At 42.3% G+C, this 22,513-nt stretch overlaps 1 protein-coding gene and 1 pseudogene across 3 annotated transcripts in view; both read left to right on the top strand.

Moving 5' to 3' along the window:
* LOC146191644 (multidrug resistance-associated protein 1-like) overlaps positions 1 to 22,513 on the top strand; it is a 72,897-nt gene that overhangs the window by 30,317 nt on the left and 20,067 nt on the right. For all 3 annotated transcript variants that reach the window (XM_084602166.1, XM_084602165.1, XM_084602167.1), the window contains exons 11-24: positions 1,159 to 1,413; positions 2,225 to 2,290; positions 9,406 to 9,543; positions 11,701 to 11,847; positions 12,454 to 12,538; positions 12,934 to 13,127; positions 15,385 to 15,561; positions 15,728 to 15,895; positions 16,594 to 16,808; positions 18,350 to 18,428; positions 19,112 to 19,207; positions 19,498 to 19,742; positions 21,143 to 21,308; positions 22,141 to 22,340. In XM_084602166.1, coding sequence (XP_084458292.1) covers positions 1,159 to 1,413; positions 2,225 to 2,290; positions 9,406 to 9,543; positions 11,701 to 11,847; positions 12,454 to 12,538; positions 12,934 to 13,127; positions 15,385 to 15,561; positions 15,728 to 15,895; positions 16,594 to 16,808; positions 18,350 to 18,428; positions 19,112 to 19,207; positions 19,498 to 19,742; positions 21,143 to 21,308; positions 22,141 to 22,340 — 2,231 coding nt within the window. The remainder of the gene's footprint in view (positions 1 to 1,158; positions 1,414 to 2,224; positions 2,291 to 9,405; positions 9,544 to 11,700; positions 11,848 to 12,453; positions 12,539 to 12,933; positions 13,128 to 15,384; positions 15,562 to 15,727; positions 15,896 to 16,593; positions 16,809 to 18,349; positions 18,429 to 19,111; positions 19,208 to 19,497; positions 19,743 to 21,142; positions 21,309 to 22,140; positions 22,341 to 22,513) is intronic.
* LOC146191645 (uncharacterized) lies at positions 3,753 to 6,344 on the top strand (annotated as a pseudogene).

Below are 22,513 nucleotides of genomic sequence, written 5' to 3'. Positions count from 1 at the left end.
GTATTCTTCAGATGTATGGATGGGCACAGGCGTTTTCAGGCAGCACACATGTGGGAAGCATTCCAGTGTGCAGCCCGCTGCATCTCCCAGCTGTGTCCAGTGGCATAGAGACGTTTCAGAGCATTTGGCAATGCTTTTATGGCAACTAGGAAACCATAATCTCAAAGTAGAAAACATACAAGATCCTCGCCACAAATTGCTAAATTACCAGCAACATGCTTGTCGGCAAGGGTCAGACTTTTTAGACTTTATTTTTTGAAAATTCAGCTGACTCTTTCAGTGTTTCCTTTTCCTCTTTTTTTTTTTTTTTCAGAACGGAAGTAATCCTGTGAAAGTTAATGAGGTAGCTGGCAGACTACACCGAATGTGAGGGCTTACTTCTAAGAACTAAACTGACATATTGAATTGGGTTGTCACTCTCTGTTAAGTGAGAGTGCAGAGCATCATTTGGTCTGAGTGTCAATGGTACCGGTGTCAGAGTTTACCTGCAGTTGATAAACTGATTAACTGCTCCAAGCTTGTGCTGATGCTTAACTTTCAGGCGGCAAAGTGCTAATCGTCCAACGGCTCTTTGATTTATTTCTAATGTCGACTGTACCTCTGATTTTAGGCACAAAACCGCATTTCCGTTGCAATCCGTTGAATAGTTGAAATCCATCGGAGGCCACCTATAAAGTGGCCAGGACTTGGCCCATGTCATGCATGGCAGATGAAGGTACATAACAGTACCATCGTCGCATCGCTCCCTTGGCTTACCTGTTTCCAAATTTGAGCGAGAGTAACCCACACTCACCAGTCGGCTTGCTATGCTTTGCTTACCAAGATTAGTAACATTTTTGGATTAAAACTTAATTTGACATAAGTTCATACTTCTTTTGTAGTTATTTCTCTTTTAACAATTTAAAACTGAAATGTTTAAACCATACTTCTAGACATTAGATTTGAGGTGGCGCTGTTATGTTTTCCTGCGTGAGAATGGTTTGGCTAGGTCTCATTTTCTTTTCTTTTTTTTTAAATTTCTGGCTATTTTGATTGTCCAGTGCATGAGCAGCCTTGCTATGCTATCCCAAGATGTTTTGGGGCACCATTGTGCGCCTGACAACATTGCGGCTTGAAGTTTTGTTCATGTGGTTCACAGTGAGGACAACTGACTTGCAGGTGTTCCGGTTAGCGCCAAGTGCACGACGCCAGTACATGGCGGGCGATGTGATGAACCTCATGTCGGTCGATGTAGAAGAAGTGAGCACATTCCTGACACTGAGCACTCAGGTGTGGACAGTGCCGCTGCGCATTGCAATCACCATCTGGCTTTTGTGGAGGTACCTGGGTGCCTCGTGTCTGGCTACCGTGGGCGTCATGTTCATTGCTGTGCTGGCAACGACCTATGTCGCCACCCTGTGTGACCGTTTCCAGGTGCGCAAGCTCCGTACGTCTTTGTACTGGCGGAAAATTAGGTGACATATTTATTGCGTAGTGACGGTTTTTTGCAAGGAACCAGCTTGTGCATGCCTTAATTTTGCACAGAATGAGGTGTCCCACTTTGATTTGCATGCTTCTTGTCACATCTAATATGACAATAAAAATAAGTATGTGGCCTGGTAAGAGGGAGATATTCAGGCAGTTTCCAAATTAAGCTTGGTAGAGATGCCTGAGAGAGCACCAGGAAAGGATCGATGTTGGAAAAATTAAATGTGAGGCAGTGACTTTGGATGGGAAGGGCATTGTACCAGAAAAAATTGTGCTTGCATGAAGTATTTATGTGAAACAGTGGCGCAGCTGCTGATTTTCTTTTTTTTTTTTTTTTCTTTTTTTATGAAGGAGAATAAGCTGTGTGCAGAGCTGAAGTAAGAGATGGGTCAAGCACATAATAATATTAGTTTTTAGCTAGATTCTGAGGAGAACAAAGGCCACAAAAAGGTGGGCTGTTGTAGTTCACTGATGTTGCATACTTTATTTATAACAGCAGCTGCGAAATTACTGTAAATACCGTGCTTAATTTTGAATAACTTCAAAATAGATGATGGCATCGTTTATTTGTGTCGCTAACTGTTGACCTTGTAACATTTACTGGTGCATGCTGTAGCAGGATGGAAAAATGTATACCATCGGTTGTGCATGTGGGTGCAGTTTTGCGTGTATATAATGTGCATGACCATCTACTGAGCCATATACCTGATTTCAGTACACCGTGCTTTATAAGTTTCTTTTTTTTCTTGCAAAACAGGAGAAGCAAATGGCTCTGAAGGACAAGCGCTTGCGTCAAATCAGTGAAATTCTGAATGGAATTAAGGTATTTCATTTGTGCCTACTTTGCTTTTTGTGTGTTTTAGGAGTTTTTCATTTCCATGGAGTGGCAAGTGCATGAAACGAAGTTTGTTGGCTAATTGCAGAACGCAAATACTTTTTTTGTGTGTGTGAACACAGTTGAACCTTGTTAAAGTGAAGTCGGATTTGGCGGAAAAATTTGTTCATTATATCCAATGTTCATATTAGATATATGCAGACAAATTTCTTCAAAGCCTTCTAATCTCTAATATGAACAGGAAGGTATGAAAACGAACAATTTTAAAATTTAAAGCTTAGTATAAACACAAAATCTAGTCTTTCATTCCATGTTGGAGAGCAAAATTGAACGTGCAAGTAACAAAGTGTCCCCCGCGCAAGAACAGATTTATTTAAAAAATAGACTACTTTGGCCATGTCGACAGCCTCTGTGCTATTTAGAGCTCCCTTTTCTCTTTGCGGTTAGCTGCTATCTTCACTGCTTGCATCATCTGCAGGAATGAGCTGATAATTTCTTGGTTGATCAGTTTGGGCACCACAGCCAAGTCGTCATCAGCAGAGCATAACATGTGTAACATTCGAACGTAACATTAGGAAGCGCCATTTGACGCCGTGACAAACCTAACTCGCTTAGATTGTTCTCGCCATTTTTGGAGTGGATGTCTTCAGTCTTCTGCTTCGCATCTAAGGTTGTTGACACAATGCTAGTCGCAACACCAAATCCGCAGCAACATCCTTTTTCTGCTACCACTGTCGGCCATTATAAACGTCTTGAGTTTCATCTCAAGCGATTCTACACTGTCATTGAGCACCAGTCGTTGAAGTGGTGGCAGGGATGCGCGACGTGACAAGGTGATGCTTCTATCACATGCCAGTCGCATCCCTGTCACCCATTGCACTCTCAATAGTCATTTGATAAGGTTTTTCTTCCTGTTCCTTTGCGCATTTTTAACCATTTGAACGCAAAAAATTGCTCCTTTATATCTAATCGAGCGTCAGATTTTGAATTTTTTTGTTCTGGTATACTGGGTGCACACAGGTGCTTGAAAACCTTGAATACCATTGAATTACGGAAGTCTGTTTTCAAGGCCCTTAAAAACCTTGAATTTATGACTGGTCCTTGAATTCCTTGAATACTAAATTTGAACTGGTGTTTTTCGTCATGAAAACGTTTTTGTTGCTAAACTTTTATTCTTGACTGAGTTCTGAATGAACTGCGGGGAAGGAAACGTATCGATTTTTAGCCTATTTAGCGCATTCTCGTTAGGCGGCTGGCAACACTGCAGTGGGTGCGCGGCTGCGTCGTCCCATCGCTATCGCACCGCCATCACTCACCGAGCCCAACGTTTTTAGATAGACTTACCGAGCCGTGCGGCCGTGTCTACGCTGGCGTTGCCCTAGTGCTTGCATTTTTGAAATGAGCGTGGCTTCTGCCTATCAGCGCACGTGATATTTTCATATGTGACACAATGCCCGGAAAGAGCAAGTTTCAGGCTGCGTGGCTCCACCATGACGAATACAAGCAGCGGATTGCGCCTGATACAACGAATCCGCATCGGGCTAAGTGCAAGCTTTGCGGTAAAACTGTGGATGTGACTGCCATGGGTGAATCTGCTTTAAAAAGTCACATGAAAAGCGGCAAGCATATTGGCGCAATGAAGGTAGCGCAAGGGAGCGCATTGAAAAGGTACCTGACGCCGGTCGCGGTAGAGCAGTCTACTAGCGCGTGTTCCTCGCAGTTGCCAAGCTTAAACGATGCTTGCAAAGCGCACGAGCTTGTCACTGACGCTGAAATTCTTTGGACTCTGAATGTTGTGACATCCCACTTTTCGTACCGGTCGTCATCCCAAGCAGGGGAGCTATTTCAGCGCATGTTTCCGGACAGTGAAGTGGCAAAGGCGTTTTCTTGTGGTGAGAAGAAATGCGCCTATATGACGTGTCATGGTCTCAGGCCTTTCTTTCTTTCAGCATTGCAGCGAGAAATAGAACAATGTGAATTCTATGTCATACTGTTTGACGAGTCGGCAAATGACTTTCTGCAAAGTAAGCAAATGGATGTGCACGTGAGGTGTTGGGACTCTGCTCACCAAGTGACGACCAGGTATTACACCTCCGTTTTTATGGGGCATTCCACAGCTGATGACATTCAGGAAAAGTTGCTAAGCGCCCTCGAGCCTTTGCCTCTTGCCAAGATTCTTCAGATATCGATGGATGGGCCCAATGTCAATCTGAAGTTCTTCAAAGGTCTTCAAGAGCACTTGCAACAAAACCACCAAGTTCTGTGTGTGGACTTAGGCACTTGTGGGCTACACACAGTGCACAATGCTTATAGGGCTGGAGTTTCAGCGACTAAATGGGGACTTGACTGCTTGTTGTCTAGTCTGAGTGCAATTTTTGAAGGTGCTCCAGCACGGAGACAGGACTTTTCGGCAGTTACAGGCCAAGATACCTTTCCTCTTAAGTTTGTCGCCCACCGGTGGGTGGAGAATGTTCCTGTAATTGAGAGAGCGTTGCTGTTGTGGTGTGACATGAAAAAGTACATTGAGGCTGCTAGAAAAAAAGAAGTCAACCTGCCAAAATGTGCATCGTTCAATAACTTGTGGGAGTTCTGCTGTGATGCTTTGCTGCCAGCAAAGTTGAATTTTGCCTTATGTGTGGCGATGGCACTGAACCCTTTTCTGGTAGAGTACTAGACAGACAAACCAATGGTTTTTTTCCTTGCAAGGGATTTAGAAACTGTTCTCAGAAAGCTGCTGACGAAGTTTTTGAAATGTTCGATCCTGTCTGCCAAAAGGATAGTAGGTCTGCTGAAGATCGACATTGATAATGCCGAGAACCATGTTCCACTTGAAAAGGTGGATATAGGCTACAAAGCAGAGCAAGTTCTCAAGAATTCTAAAGTGAGCTCAAAGGACGTGTTTCAATTCCGGATGGAATGTAAACAGTTTTTGATCAGTGCCACAAAGAAAGTTCTAGACAGAAGCCCCTTGAAGTTTGCATTTGTTAGGGGCCTTTCTTCACTAGACCCACGACAGATGTGCTCGAAGCCAGAGGAATGCCTTGCAGGTTTCAGAAAAGTGTTGGACACCCTCATCACTGCAGGTAGAATGGCTGATCACCTTCGAGACACGGTGCTGGCCGAGTACACGGAGCTCCTGCATGAGCAGAAACATCAGCTTAGACAATTTGACAAGTGCGCTGTCAGACTGGATGAATTTTACCCTGATCTCTTGAAGTTCAGTTCAACCTACTCGAAGTTGTGGAGCATTGTGAAACTTCTGCTTGTCCTCAGTCATGGCCAGGCAACTGTCGAGCGTGGATTCAGTGTAAACCGACAGGTGTGCGTTGAGAATCTGAAGGACCTTTCATATGTTTCACAACGGATCGTGTGCGATGCGGTTGAGAAAGCAGGTGGTGTTCTAAACATTCCAATCACCAAGGAACTGAGGATCGCTGTGTCAGCTTCAAGGCAAAAGTATGGAGCATACTTGGAAGCCCAGAAAAAGCAGGACCTTGAAGCTTCAAAGCAGAGAAAAAAGCACTGCATTGAGGAAGAGCTTGATGCAATGAAAAGAAAGAAAAAGAAGCTGGAATTGACACTTGATGATCTCATGGCATCTGCAAATGCCTATGCTGATAAAGCAGAGGCAGAAAACAATGTGACACACATTGTAAAGTCCAATAGCCTCAGAAAGATGGCCAAAGACAAGAGTGAGGAGCTACACGCCATCAAGCTCCAAATTCAACAAAAGCTGCTGGAGCTCCCCTGAAGTAGCCCTGAGGAGCTGCTTCCTAAGGATTTTTTTGTTTTGTGCAGTTGGAGCAGTGGACAATATTTTGTGAGGGTATAGAAAATAACCAACAATTTTATAAAACTAATTTTTTACTTTTCTGCGGGATATGACTAAACTTTCACTGTGATATTTTATGAAGCTATATTTAATTTTTTTCTGTGCAATAGAAGCAAATCTGCGTAGTGATGTTTTTTTTCTTTGTGGAATAAATATTTCAGACGTTTTGAGAGCACTGTTTGAAGATCTTTGACATGGAAAAAAAAATTAAGCCCTCGAAGGGGGCCTTGAAAATCCTACTATGGGGGCCTGAAATTCCTTGAATATCCTTGAATTTTTTTCTTTGCCACCTGTGCGAACCCTGATACAGTTAGAACTCCAATAGAAATGAGGCGTGGACCGACCAAACTTTACTTTTGCTTCGCTATATCCATCATCGTCATCTGGCAGCGACCAAATCAGCACCTGCCTTGGCCATGGTGAAAGCGATAGGGGTCACATGCCTGCACAGATGCCTCGAGCAATATGCACAGAAAAGGGTTTTAACAAGGGACATGTTTTAATTAGGGGTGTGTGAATATTGAAGTTTTCGAAGACGAGCTGATTATGAGTACGGATAAATGATGATATGCGAATATTGAATTGAATATCAATTATTTGATAAGTGAAAAAAGAAATGGAAAATTTAAAAAATAGAAAATACTGTTTGTCTTGTTTATTTCAGAATTCACATGATATTTGCAAAGAAAATTAAACTAGAACTGCACAGAGGTATATACCCTAATAAATATCCAGTCTTATACAGGATTATGTATATTAGTTTCTTGTACAGGAAGGACTTGCATGAAAGTAGGTGGAGCTGTCATATCGCTGTTTAATACAGTAAATTCTTGTTAATTCAGCCTTCCAGCAACCAGAAAAACTGTCCGACTTAACTGAAAGCTGGAATTATCGAATGGGTCTGAAGGAAGTGCCGAAAACTGCTTACATCACAGTAATTCTATCTGATTAACATTTGCACGATGGCTGCCTGCATGTGAGATGAGACCGAAGTAAGAGCGACATTTTTTTTACCGGTTTTGCAAGCGCTTTCCTTCGCGCACACTGTCAAGGAGGCCATCTTCACAACAGGGAAGATACCTCTTCACAAAACTGCCCCATTGTGTTTTGAGGATGCTTCACTGCACAGTAAATGTGGCCAAGTATCGGGGTGAAGCATGCAGTGCAGTGAACCTGGGATGAATTCGAAAATTTCCGGTGTATTCGGTAATTTTGAATATCAGTTTTTCGAACATGAAGACTAGTTGAATAACAAGCATATTTGATTCGGATCAGAAATTTCGAATATTAGCACGCTGCCAGTTCTAATCTGTCAATTCTACATGCAGTCGATTAAACTATTTAACTAAGCACACGAAGCTGGTTACCTGATAGCTAAGCAGTACTTAGCTAGCAGGTGGAAAGCGTGTGGTGGTTCCCATTCTGCAGGGGTATGTAAGCTAGCAGAGCAATACCTCAAATCGCTCAACTGCACTGCTTACTCAATAATGCCATCATCATTTCGTCACATCTTCCCTACCGAGTTAATTTTCAACTTTGACTAAGTGCAGCCTTTACTCAACAGCCAGTTGGCTATACCTTGCCTGCCAGAAACACTGACAATTTTTGGTTAAAACAATTTCTAAAACTGAATTTAGTGTACTATTTTCATTTCTGTCTTTCCTTTTTTTTTTTTTTTTTTTTCAGTTCAACTCAAAAATTCCAATCCCTAAGTGCAAGTTATTAAAAGTGTGTGTAAGTTATTCAAAAGGAGCTATTGTTGACATCCGCAAGAGTGCTACTACGCTTAACCTAAAAAATTAGCTATGGCTTAGCGTGTGGTTCAACCTGGAGTTACACGACAGCAATCTGCATGGCTACACTTAGGTTTGGCTTGAAAGTAAAGACATGGCTTTTGCACATAGTAGTTTACTTTATAGTTTCAGTTTTATTTACGCCATAGGGAAATCACTTCACGTATGAGCACCCCTTGCCTTTCGTTGTTGAGCCATTCTCATTCTTTTCTTCTTTCTTTGCTCTTCGGACAGGCATGGGGAAATGGCAAGACTGTGGCTAATGTAGCTCTCACTACAAAATGAGAACATGAAAGGCTCTCAAAATGAAAAAGAGAAAGGAAATTTGCCGTAATCCTTTTCCATGTTGTCCCGCCAAGGTGGCGCATTGGCCAGGGCGTTCAACTACTGTACCCAAGGATGCGGGATTGAATCCTGGCCTCAGCGGCTGCTTTTCGGTGGAGGCAAAAAGCTAGGTGCCTATGTGCGATGCCAGTGCACATTAAAGAACCCCAGATGGTCAAAGTTTCCGCAGTCCTCCACTACGGCGTTGCTCATAGCCTCAGTCGCTTTGAGACATCAAATCCCAAATTCAAATCCAAACTTTTTCTATGTCAGGTCACTGCTAGACAAAGGCATTAACTTGTAACAGTGAGCTATTAGAAAGGGGTGCATTTAGTCACTCAGTTTATTTCATGTTGGAAGTATTGTTGAGCAAGACAGTGGTCACGATAATTTGGACATTTCACACAAGCAGAGGCTTCAGTTTTTTGAAGCACCTTAAAACCTAGCAGCGAGTATCGTTAGCCACTGCATTTGTGGAAAGGGTGTGCGGCTAGCTGCATTTTTTGTTCTTTTCCTTCTCCACACAGCTTCCGTAGACAGCAGATTTTACTGTATCACTAATATGAAATATTCAACAGTTTTCCTGCAATATTTAATTGGACATTAACAGCAAGAAAAAAATGTTTCTATATTTTCTTTACAATTGAATCTCATTTAGTACCAACTAGAAGGCATGTTGTGGTACAGAATGTCCTAAAAACATACTGTACGAGGGACTTTAGGAGACCTTAACTAAACCGAATTTCTTGATTTGGCTAGTAGGTGTGCTGATAACAGTAGAACAACAACAAAGTATGAGAAAATGATAAAAGCTTAATACTTTTTTTCTCATGTTTTATTACCTTCTTTGATTCCTGCTGTCACCACATTCCTGTGCTGTTTTATTGTTGTGTCCATGATCGAGAAGTTTTGCAATAAATAATTTGCTGAGAGCTTAATTTTGGGCTAGCAGTCTTGATGAGGGGCTTTTTGGCACATGCCTAGGTAAGAAAGAAAAATAAACAAAAACAAACACAAGTACTACTTGAATGCGTTGTCATTTAAGCACCTTTTTTTTTTCTTGTTATCTTGTTTTCTTACAGAGTAGCTGCATTCTTATTTTTAATTTTATTCTTGGTCCTCATTATGTGGCTGAATGTCTTGCCGTTCCCCAGGTTCTGAAATTGAGCGGCTGGGAGATCCCGTTCATGGAACGGGTGCAGCAGACAAGGCTTCAAGAGGTGTCTTACCTGAAGAAATTCTCTTTGCTTGACTCTGTGTTTGGTTTCCTGTGGACCTGTGCTCCATACCTGGTATGTTCTGCTGCTGATGCTGGCAGTTTGCTGCAATGCCGCACTAGTAAATTGCTGAATTTCTTTTTGTGCCTGCGCAACACTGTGGATGTGGGCAAACGATGTCCTGTTATATTTATCTTTCTCTCTCTCTCTGTCTGTCTAAGAGTTGTGAATGGAGCCACTTGGTTATTGCTGGTTTGTTCTAATGTGGCAACTCACCCACATACCATGAGTTTGGGCCAGAGCAAGCTGAAGGAACAGCCAGCATTCGCTGTGTGTGTGCACTCTCACTCTGAAGGAAGGAATAGGACAGTTAACATAGAAATCTCAGAAATCTGCATTATGCAACCCTGCAGACCTGGCAGTGAACAATTTTGCAGACCTCAGTTAAGCCCATAGCCTTGCCGCAGCACCTGAAAGTGGACCCGCAGCCTAGCGTACACAAGGCCAAAGCTACTAACACATTCCAAGGGCACTCGCAGGCCACACAACCAACCAGAGAGTTAAAGCACACGCGACATATCACGAAGGAGGAATGGGAAGCACATCTCAGTGACGCAGGTCACATGTGGATAGCGCATCGTGTGTCGCCACCGGCACTGGCTGACGGGAATGTAAAACCATGCCAAATCAGGCCCTCCCAACACAGGAGTGTCGGCACCACACAGGCGGATGCAGGACTCCTTTCGGTCTTGACTCAATCAAGCATAAATGATGTGTTTGTCTACAACCCGCGTCCACGATCCCAGGCAAAGACCGGGGAACCCAAAGAGAAAGCTCTACTCACCTGCTGCTGCATGAGCAAATGGTCGGTCTTAATGGGGATGCAGGACCAATGTACAGAGAACAGCAGGGAAGGTGCTAGATAGCAGTTCTCGGAGGAGCTCCTTTTGGATGAGGCCAGCAGCACAAGTGCCTCCCAACCTTCTCACAGTGACCCCGCAGGAAGTCTGTAATGAGCGAAACAACAGCACAATCTCAACAAGTGTAAAAATCTTTGTTTTGACGTGGGGAAGAGGCTTCGGATGCCTTGTAGATTGATGGACGAGCGGATGTATGTTTATTGAGCAATTATGGGGAAATGATTGAGAAAACGGTCTTCTTTCAACATCTTGGTCAAAGGCCTTTTTCGTGGGTATTTTTCCTCTAAAGAGCACCAGGCCATGGGAAGCACTGTACTCATTAGAAAGCCGGTGGATACCAGGCGGCACTGTGAATCGAGTCCCACACCTTCTGCTTGCGGTGCAGATTCTCAAATCACTGCAGCACTGCTGTGGTGGATCGGTGTGCATGTGGAGCAGTAAGATGCCCCTTTCCTTTGTCGTCATCATCGTATTCAGCATTACTACACCCACTGTAGGGCAAAGGCCTCTCTCGTATCTCTCCAATCAGCCCGTATAGTATGCTAAAACTACGATAATTTGAAAAATTTTGTTAATATTTCATATCAAATGTTTATCTTCACTTGGAATCCAGAATCGCCTATTTATTGCTGGAAACATTTTTTTTAACACTGTATTTTGTGCGTTCCTACAATATAAAAAATACTAGGCAAATGTGTGATCTGTTTCATGTGGTAAAGCCTTTAACATTTGGCATCGACTTTAACATCACCTTTCTCACCACACACGATAGTTTCTTTGTCGCAGTGTACAAGAATTATTTGTTCTTTTTGAAAAATTGCAATGTACTTGTTGGGGTCGAATCTGACCAAAGGCTTTCAAAGGCTGAATGCTCGCAGCTCAACTCTTGCACAGAAAAAGTTCAGAGCTTCCTGAAATTGTGCTACTGGGTGCAAGCTTTAAGACAGTAATCTTTTAGAATTATGCAAAAAAAAAAAAGCTGTGTCCTACATGGTGGATGGTCTTTAACTCTGGTTAACTTCCTGTTTCCATCCGGCCGCATAAGTTTTATGTTAACAGTTATGTCCTGTCATGTCTGCTCCATTGGCAAATAGTAAAAGTTTCATGGAATCTTTACGGGGAGCTTCATTTGTATGGGGAGTTTGTATGGAGAGTATGGGGAGCTTCATTTGTATGGGGAGTTTGTACGAAGAGTATGGGGAGCTTCATTTGTATGGGGAGTTTGTACGGAGAGTTTGGGGAGCTTCATTTGTACTCTCAATCCTCGGTACTTTGCTGCAAGAGAAATTTCCTGTTCCCATTTGTGCCCCAGGCTGCGTTGGCATCCTTTGGCACTTACCTGGCGGTTAATCCAAGCAAACGGCTGACACCAGAGATTGCCTTTGTCTCGCTCTCTCTCTTCAGCCTGATGCGTTTCCCGATGGGGATCCTGCCTGATGTCATTTCCAAGTTTATCAGGGTAGGTAGATAAGAAAATTTTGCATGCCTTGCCGAGGGAGAAACTCAGAGTGAATGTCGGTTGTTGCTTGAGTAGTGTGCACGAAACTGCACATTTGTGGTGCATGCTATGCCACCTACTGAGTTGCCCTGCAGCAGGACCTTGCAATGCAGATAACGTTCCACCCAACAGGTACAATACCCCTCAACAGGTAGCACCATTGCCATTTGTGCATTGATGGGGCCCAGAATTGCCACTAATGACAATTAGTTTTAGTTTATATTAAACGGGCTCATATCTTAACCATATGATGAACTACTTCCGTTTGAGCCACCGAGGGGATCAGTCTAGAAGAGGATCATTTAGCTATTTTTCGTAGTGATGCAGATCCATGCAGTTTTTCACGTGGATGCAGAACTGGGCTGTTGTTCACTTTTAAGTTGCATGCACAACAATGTTATTGAAAGATATATCCTTTGGTGTGCTTACTTTTCATTCACCTGGTTTAATGTGCCTATGGGGACATGAATTAGGGTCTTTGTATTGTGTAGCTGCAAATGTCAGTGCTCAATGCTTTAATCTTGTGATTTCTATGCTTTTTCTTACACCCTGCTTTTGAAAATAAAGTTTCTAGTCTCTATGGGACGTCTGGCGAAATTTTTGAATGAAGCAGAACTTGATCTGGAAGCCGTTGGTGGGAATCCAGAACAAGGTAGTTGCCACTTTTGTCTCTTATTCTCGCATCACTCTTGCGCACATTTGTTAGAGGGAAGCACAGCAAATATAGAGTGTGGATTTGTTTGTTGTTTGATATTTCTAGGAAGTATATATTTTAAGTTTGTTTGTTTGTTTGTTTGTTTGTTTTGCCTAATGGTTACCTAACGACCATAGAGAATAGAGCATTGCTGTGTTATCTGTGGCTTCTGTAAAAGTTTCTTTCACTGATACTTAGCAGTTCTCTAGGTTCAGAATATCTGATCTTAGCCTTTGTTTCTAAAGGAATGCTGGGAAGCTTTCTGAGCTGAAAGCTAAATATATTCTGGTAAGGCCTGTACCAATTTTATGAGGTGTATTTGGCTGAGCACTCTTCTTTTATTTTTCTCTTAGGGGATTCGGTCACTCTCAAGAATGCAACACTTTCATGGTCAAGGCAAGAATCACCCGTCTTAAAAAACATATCACTTAATTTTAAAACTGGCCGCCTTGTTGCTGTGGTGGGGTCCGTCGGCTCTGGGAAATCCTCACTGCTCTCGGCTATTCTGGGGACGCTGGAGAAAATTTCAGGTTCTGTTGATGTTCAGGTTAGTCCCCGTTTCTGTATGTAGGTGAGCATTCCACATGTTGCTGTAGCTGCCACTTGGCAACATTTGCATATGACTTCGTCTTTAAGGGCTGAATGAGGGATGCGGGAAAGCTGCTGCGGGACCTGTAGTCCTGCACTTTATCCAAGGAGACTTATTCTGTTAGCAGAAACAAAGTGCCTACAGCAGGCATGTAACGTTTGCCCACATTTAACGTGACAGGCCACATTCTCCAAAAAATTTGGCTTCGGCAGTGATGTTAGCGAGAAATCATGGGCCATAGCTCCAACAGGTGGTAGCTGGCAGGTGATATGACCACCATGTCCACACCATGTCATGATACCATGAAACAACAAGACATGGCCGATCTAGCAAAAGCTGCCAACTCGAGTAGCTTCTGTGTAATGGGAATCGAACCCACCGGTGCCCTTAGATCCTGATTCAAGCCTATTACCTCTAGACCAAACAAGCGTGTTTGTACTACTTAGTTGCAGCGAGCCTTTATATCTATGTTCATATCCTTCACATAAAGTATTAGCTTATGATTGTTTTATAATGAGTATAAGCGAGGTAATAGAGGCACAGGTTAAGGAATTAGTGGCTAAACAAGTAGAAAAGTGCATGTAGTTGGGAGCAAGGATCTGGAGTGTTCTGAAAAAAAAAAAAAAAAAAAAATAATAATAATAATAATAAAAATAAAAAAAAAGAAAACTTTTTCATATGGTGATTTACATCCTTGGTTATTTTGAGCAAACAAGGGTACAGATGGGAAAGAACAGAGAAAAAAAAAATTACAGACAGTATTTTCGGTACACAATCACTAGAAATGCAAAAAATGTATTGTCAGAACTGGAACTGGCTGACCATATCATGTTGTCCAATTGCGATTCAGACTCAATGTACGGAACCAAATCATAGTTGATGAAGACATCACTGCCAATTTCAAGTGAGGAGACATCGCATGCAGCCACATTACTTAATATCTGGACAGCTGAAAGGAAACTCGTTTACCGCCACATTACTGGGTATCTGGACAGCTCAAAGGAAACTCTGTAAACCAGGACGGCGATAATACCTGTGAGGATCAGTAATAAGCAAACTAAAAAGGTGATGGAAATCAGCATTCACGGGCTTTTGCTAGAGAGTGACAGAAAAGATAGCCAATTTTTGCACACCTCCATCGCGATCACGTGGAGAAACTGAAACCACAAAAGTGTGCCCTTGTAAACCACATGGCGGGCTGAAGATCAAAATCAGTTTCTTTCTCTGCAAGATGGTATCTGAAGGAGCCATTCTAAAATTTTTTATAAATCCTAGAACAGTGGCAGCATCTCACGGGGCTTAGAAGCAAAACATTTGGGCTGTACATTTTTGACAAAGGTTGTACCTTCAGCATGGTCTGAAGTTTCAAATGGAACATCGGCGCCATTCCTGTGCAGCAAAAACTCTGGGACGAAAATCCACCACTGTAGATGTATGGCAAAAACCATCGAATGGTGAACACTGTTGTGGCATACCGTTAAAGGCAAAGCTTAAGTGTCACAAGGGGGAACAGCACAAGCTACACACGGACAAAAAGGGGAGGACGAGACACACACAGTGCTGACTTACAGGTGAAGGTTTATTTTAGACACGTCGGTAAATATACAGTAGCATCAAGGGATACAACAGCAACCTAGTTAGAAACTAGTTAGTGTAGCTTGCGCTGTTCCCCTTGCAATGAACCAACTAGCCCGCAACGTTTTGTTTTGCTTAAGTGTCCCTGCAATGTTTTTGAAGCTTTGCGCCGAGGTATAGTCTGCAAATACATAGTAATACATTACGCAGTGTAATCCACTAAACCATTCTTGTTGGTGGTATGATTGCTTAGAAATGCAATTTAACATGATTATGAGCATTAAAACATTGCAAGCAAGCTAAGGTGACAAGCCTTGATTTTTCCAATCCAGCTTGTATTTTCCCTCAATTCGACTACCGTTATTGGTGTTAGAAGTGTAGTGTTGAAAAGAAAATTGCCTGAAGACATACTACAACTACTTACTGCCCCTCCTGTGTCAGTCAGCTAACACTAACATCAGGTGCTTATTATGTTCATAACAGAATGCTTAACCTTTGGTAATTTTCTCCATTGTCAAGTGATGTGCATTAAACTGATGTAGGGAATAAGTTTCTTTTTTATTTCTGCATAGTGTGTTTTATACTTTTTTCAGACACAATTTTAAACTATTTTCGTTGCTTTTCAATGCTTGTGCTTCAGGGGCGTATAGCCTATGTTCCTCAGCAGTGCTGGATTCAGAATGCCACAGTCAAGGGTAACGTTGTGTTCACAAACCCGCTGGATGAAGACCGCTACCAGCAGGTGATTGAAGGTTGCGCTCTTCTGCCAGATTTGGAAATGCTGCCTGGTGGGGAGAACACTGAGATTGGTGAAAAGGTACTACTACTACTTACCTTTCGTTTGGATAGAATCCTTCTGTTCAAAATTGTCTTATTTGAGCGAGCTGCATTCTTTCAATTCTAATTGGATGAGGTTAAATTAACGAATTTCATGATGGACTTGCATTCAATGTACCCTGGTCGACAGCTGTGGTTCATTGCAGGGCATCAACTTGAGTGGGGGTCAGAAGCTGCGCCTTAGTCTGGCGAGGGCAGTGTATCACAATGCGGATGTCTACCTTCTGGATGACCCCTTCAGTGCTGTGGACGTACACGTTGCAGCCCATCTGTTTGAGCACGTTGTGGGACCAGCTGGAATCTTGAACTCAAAGGTAGTGCCATAGTTTCCCTACTTCATTCATGAGGTCACTGACAGTACTTGTTTCTGTTCCAGTACTTGTTCCTGTTCCTCGATAGCAAAGATTGCATATTCCTGTGTTCTTACGATGCACACGTTTGATTATTTTTGTTGCATCAAAGAGAAAGGAGCAACCTGCTGTCTTGATTTGCAACCTTATACCCTGCCATAGTGTATTGCATACGTGTTCAGTCTTGAATCATGGTTAGTTTATCTGTCTAGCCATTCATATCATTGTTACATACCATGTATAGTGAACATAAATGTAGTAGCTGTAAGACCGTGCCATCCATTTTCACCTGCAAAAACGAGCATCTGCTTTGTCACGGTTTGCTGGCATCAGCGGTTTATGAATAATGAAATAACTGCTCAAACAAATTGAAGAAGCATGAAGTGTAGTTGGAAAAAAAGCTGACTGTCATATCAGATGTTAAAGTACCAGAAATATTTTTAGGTTGCATTTGACTTCTCTCCTTGTTCCTCTCTTTGCGCATAATGTTTCTTCGCATGCTTCCTAATTTACGTTAGAGACATAGTTGACCGAGTTTGATTCAGTCTCTTGAAGAATGAAGTAGAATAACAGTGGCTGCCCGCATCTTGACCAAGGCAGCGAAAGCTGCAGGATGTGGCACTGCAGTTTCAACTAATTTGCATGGTTTGTTACTTCTGCAGACCAGGATTCTTGTGACGCACACAGTAACATACCTGCCCCAAATGGACTGGATCGTGCTGCTCCACCAAGGTGTGGTGCAGGAGCAGGGCACGTACGAAGACCTTGTAGCCAGGGAAGGTAGCGAGTTTGCGGCATTTCTCCAGCAGCACGTCAAAGCACATCCAAGCACCAACAGCCTCTCAGCTGCTGCCAGTGGCAATGGCTCCAAGGACAAGTGGGTTGTGTGCATAACACCTAGCTACTTCGCCTTTCCCTCAATATATAAATCTCATCCCACATATTGCCGTTTCCTGTAGTCTGCCTGCGGTTGCATATAGGTAGTCAACATAATTACAGTGACTAGCTAATAGTAATATACGCAATTAGTTGATTTTATATTTTCGAATGATTCTTGAGCAGCTACCTACCGAAGTATAATAATCAAATGATGTGGCACATATAAAATTAATGTCATACATGCTGACCTGTAAGCATGTCTATGGGGTTCTACATTTGTGCAAACCACGAGTTCTTTTTTTCCCTTTCCTTACCTAAGATTGGTTTTGCCTTCGGTTGATTTTCTGTGTGAATGTCTCTATTTGCATCAGCCTGGAATTCATTTTGATGCTGCAGTTTCAGCAGACATTGTTGCTTATAATTTAGAGCACTGCATAGTAGTAGCATTTTCTATAGCCCCAGTGCTATTGATTCATGATGACATGCTAGAAGTACACCCTCCTCACTCAGCAAAAGAAAGGTTGATCAGAAGCTCTCACGTAAGCAGTAAGTGGAGTGGACCCCTAGCTGTTAAATGAAATTTTGAAAAATTGAACAAGTATGGTATGCACTGAGTTTTGGGACAAGTACGGCAATTTTCTGCGCACTCAAACCTGGATATATCAAACTTGATGCGGATCGCAAAAGGATTAGATATATATAAATAATTCAATATACAAAACGTGCTAACACATGAGCTTCTTCGTAACACAGAAACATAAAACGATATGCACCAATGCCAGTGGCACACTTCTGACAGTGATGCCCACCAGCGTACTGCTAGCACGCTGCTTGCCGCGAGCGGGGTGACTGACGAGGTGCACACATGGGTAACCACGCGCTGAGAAGCACCTCGCACGAGGAATCGAAAAGGGGTTGTACTGAGCGCAACATCACATTCATGCAGATCTCATCTTGCACCATAGGAGTTTGGGCTCGCATCAAATCTGCGTTGAGTGATCACAAGAGATCTTGATTTTTTTACTGGTATACTCTGCGCGCAACAGTAACTCTTTAGTTGTTGCCTATGGCATTGTCACTGCCACATGGCAATATTGGTAATTTTTCTTCTTTAGTTGTTGCCTATGGCGTTGTCACTGCCACATGGCTCTATTGGTAATTTTTCTTGCTTTTTACATTTATTTAAATATTAATTCTTTGTTTTGTAGTGTTCTTGTTCTTCTTGGCTCAAAATCTTGAGTTGGTTCCCCTGTTTTCTTTAGTGTAACAACCGTTACAATATAACACCTTTGGGCCTTTAATGGAGAAATAAGTAAAATAAAGTGCTTTAAATTTTTTTTATATAAGCGAGCTGTTAAATACTTTTTCTAAGTTAGCTTCTCATGAAGCTTCCTGTTTTTTTCTTATTGTAGTGGCAACTGTCTTTTTAGACCAGCAAGTTGTTACAGTTCTTATATATGAGCATCCACTTTTCAGACGCCTATTGCATCTGTTTCTCATCTGTGTTTGTACATGAGTTTATTTCATGCTTATTTGCAGACAAGCAGATCAGTCAACAGGCCGATCAGCAGCAGACAAGTGTAACCTGACTGAGGAAGAGACTTTGTGCACTGGATATGTGAGACATGGATTCTGCACACTTTTTTTGTGATTTTAACTATAGCACTAAAATTACGTGGTGGAACCTATGCTTATGAGGTTTTTGGAGAAATGTCCTTGGTTCGATAATCGAGTACAAATAGAGGCATTCTTAATATATTCAAAAGCATTGTTAGCACTCACAAGATACACGACCAAGGCATATTCATGCTTTGAATTTTACGCTCAAAAGCTAACTGATTTTAGTCACACTGAGATGTGAAAAATATTCTTTTTTATTAATGCTTTGTTTCTGATGTTTCTGATAAATGGTAATGATTTGACATTCTTGCTACACATACACTTTTTTTCCATGAAATAAAGTTTTTCCTGCACATACGTTTTGTAATTATTTATTTCTCTAAACCTTGTTTTCTTTGAGCAATTAGCAACTTGTCATATAGTCATGACAGCCATCTTTTGATGTGTAAGGTCTAGTTACCTGCAAATAAGGTGTATTTTTTGCATAGCTATACGTAAAACTAAAGGCTTTGTTGATTTCAAATACTACCCGCACAGCCCTGCTAAACAGTTTACAAAACATTTTGAGTTCCTTGAATGAATGCCTCACCTGTGTATCTGTTTAACAAAACTTGAAGTTGGGCTAGATGGTGCATTGTAACTTGACCGATGTATCTGTTGCCTTCTTTTTCAAAACTCCAGGTGGGCCGTCGCGTTTATGGTGCATACTTCAAGAAAGTTGGCTGGCACTTTCTCATCCCAGCGTTCATAGCCTGCTGCCTTACTTTCGGAAGTGAGGTACGTGTGGGCTCATTCTAGCTGTCCACACTTAGTGGTCCTCTAGTGACTGGTCAATCACAGATGCATTGATCTGGAGCTCGGCCTGTAGACCAAGCCCGTTCATGTCCGAAGTAACGAGCGTCCGACACCACAGACTTGCATGGGCTTTAGCCAGAACAGCTTTCCTAGTGCAAATTATTTATATTTGCTAGTTAACGGGGTCTTATTGTATTTGTATAGCCAGGAGTTCTTAAATTGAAAGTTATGCTACCTAGACTGTGGCTCATCTTGTTTTTACTTCCACCCAGTACGGTTCTGCGGCTTGGCTGAGCAAATGGTCCCAAGATGCGGATGCGTCACGGAAGCATTTCTACCTCATCGGCTATGGTTTATTTCTCATCTCATACGTGGTCTTCAACTTTGTCTTCTGGATTATCTTCGTTGTTGGCACACTGCGAGCAGCTGTTTGGTTCCATAATCAGCTGTTGCACAGTATCATGCGTTCGCCGCTATCCTTCTTCGACACTACGCCCATGGGCAGGATCATCAACAGGTATGTCTCGAAATTCTTTATTGATGCCTCGAGTGTTTTATGAGACTCCCTCTGAGACGAACTTGAAGGGACCAGAAAATTTGTTCATGTTATCAGAAGTTTGTCCTAACAGGAGTTTTCTTAAAATGATGTGTGAGCAGGCTAGGGCTATAAATATGTTTCTCGAAAACAGTCAATAAAATAGTCTTTCAGAAAGAGAATAATTACAGACAGGGCAACATTTATTGCGCTGTGCATGAAGTGAGCTGATACCCGCTCGCGTTATTCTACCTGAAAATGGCATTGGTTGGCATTGGTTGGAAGCTATCCTGTGTGGCTCCACTTTCTTGCACAGAAGCATTTCCATATTTTCTTTTCCTTGATACTAGCACGCATACGCCTCATTAGTTCCATTTCGTGGGGCCACTGTGGTTCGTGGTTGCTGTGAAAATTCATTCAACTGGAGTATGCGCAAAGCAGTTAAATTTAAGTGGATCTTTTTTTTACATTCATTCCTATGGGAAGCCAACCAATAATAGTATCAAATTGTGCGTCTTATTCAAGAATTCATCTTAACTGAATCTGCAGGAACATTCTACTTCCAGACCTGCTGCATTATTGATGTGAAATTTCTTGCATTATGACTAGGCAGGATATTCATAGAAAACTACGACACTGATGTTAATAGACAGTGTTTTAAGGAATACTAACAATTTCTATGGTTAAATCATTATTCTTCTGTGACCTTTCTGGTCTGCCAATAGAGCATTTATTCATCACCTATTAGAGGTGTCTAAAATAGTTTGCGATTGGCATCTACTGCAGTAGAACCTTGATTGTGCATTCCACATTCATGCAGTGATCTACATTTCGTGAGAAATTTTAACCACGCTTTATTTATCAAAAAAAAAAAAAAACTAAAAAAAAATATTTTTATCAAGGCTTTTCTGCGCAAAATTTCACTCCTGTGAGGGGGAAGATGACTGCCCCCCTCTGCAGCTCTCCTTTAACCAGCATAGAGCAATTGTTTTATTTGCAACACCAACAGGGCAGACGCCAGATTTTTTGGAGAATGGGATGTTTAATGCTGTTGCATTAAAATGCAAAAACTGTTATACAAAGCTAAACAGATCAGTTATAGGTACTATACTGTAGTAAACATGGAAGCACCATATACTAAGTTTGATGGCAGTGCTAGAGGTGGCACTGCAGAATGTGCCAGATGACAGATTAGAGAGTTGCGCTTTTACAAATCTTTAGAAAATCCTTGCAGAGTTTTGGCATGCATGTTGCAGCATAGTATGTCGCAGTTGTTTTTCACAGCTCTTGCCCCATTCTGGCTCTCTTGCTGTGCCTCGTAGTGAAAGTAGCATAGCAAACACCAGGTGACATCAGCTCATGTGTTCCTCTCTCTCGTGCAGGTTCAGCCGTGACATTGAGTCAGTGGACAAGGAGGTGCCAATCAATGCAAACCTGACCATGTGTAACATTGTCTGGGGAATGCAGCTGCTGATCCTTATCTGCATCATGTCTCCTTACTTCACGATTGTGGTCATCATCGCGGTGTGTCTTTTTGCAAGCATTACGGTGAGGACCCGCGGCTATGATTTCGTGGTTGCCGTGCATGTCTTGCCTTTTTTTTTATGCATGCTATGTGAGCGTGCGAACATAGTGGAAAGGGGCAGTAACTGTCTCATTCGTGGTGGACAGTGCCCAGTGCTGTGATCGAAGAGATGAAGGATGTCATGAAAAAAAAGGAGAGAAAGCGCTGCCATAGCAAAACGATCTGGATTAACTTCGACCACCTGAAGAGCTTGCACTCACACTGTACAGCACAGAGGTGTCTTTACATTTTGCCTTAAAATGTGTCTGCTGCAGCCAGAACCAGAGAGTTGGTAACCATCCTGTCGACTTTTTTTTTTCTGACATGGTATCAGGAATGAGGTGCTATCACAATTAACACGTGTGCACATAGCTCGATAATTTTGGATACTTTTGGTGCTTCCATTATGGTAAGTTCTTGTTATATGTACCTTGGGAGAAGTCATCTGTGTATAATGATCATCTGTGCCCTTGACATGTATATTCTAAAAGAGATCTTTCCATTGTAAGGGCCGCGTGCAACCAATTTCACACCTGCCACAGTGGTCAGTTGCACATTAGAGACCTCCAGGTGGTCGAAATAATCTGAGGCTCTCCGCTGTGCAATGCCTTGTCTCTGGTAATGTGGTATGGCTTGTAAATATAATCAATCAACAAGTCCGTCCGTCTGTCTACCTATCTGCCTTTTGCAGCAGTTTTACTATGTTGTTACCTTTACAGTAGCAGCATAAAAACAAAATGCATCGGAATTGAGGTGTCTAAGAACTTCATTAGCATTGCATAAGAGGTCGGCTTGTTTTTGTGGCCTTCTGTGCAGATAGTGTCGCTGCCAGCATTTCGGCACGTCCAGCGATTGCGGTCAGTTACCCGTTCTCCCATCCTGTCACACATCAGCGAGTCCATTGCTGGCGTGGTGTCAGTGCGAGCTTTTGGCGTCACCAAGCAGTTCATCAACACACTGGAGCGTCACGTGGACAACAACATTAATTGCTGCTACCATTCCATGGCCCTCGACTGGTGAGAATGATCTTCCATCATTCAGTGGTGCATGTATCTTTTTATATATTTTTTTTGCAGTGGGCTAGAGTGGGCTCACACTTTGAAAGCTTGATGCATGGTGATAGCCCACTTGAAGTGCAGAAGGCCTACCAAGTCTTTAGATCATTTTTCTTATTTGAAGGGCATTGTTT

The sequence above is a fragment of the Amblyomma maculatum genome, chromosome 4 (assembly GCF_055883805.1).
Source record: "Amblyomma maculatum isolate TAMU_Amacu chromosome 4, ASM5588380v1, whole genome shotgun sequence".
Taxonomy (NCBI): Eukaryota; Metazoa; Arthropoda; class Arachnida; order Ixodida; family Ixodidae; genus Amblyomma; species Amblyomma maculatum.
This window is presented reverse-complemented; position numbering and strand designations above follow the sequence as displayed.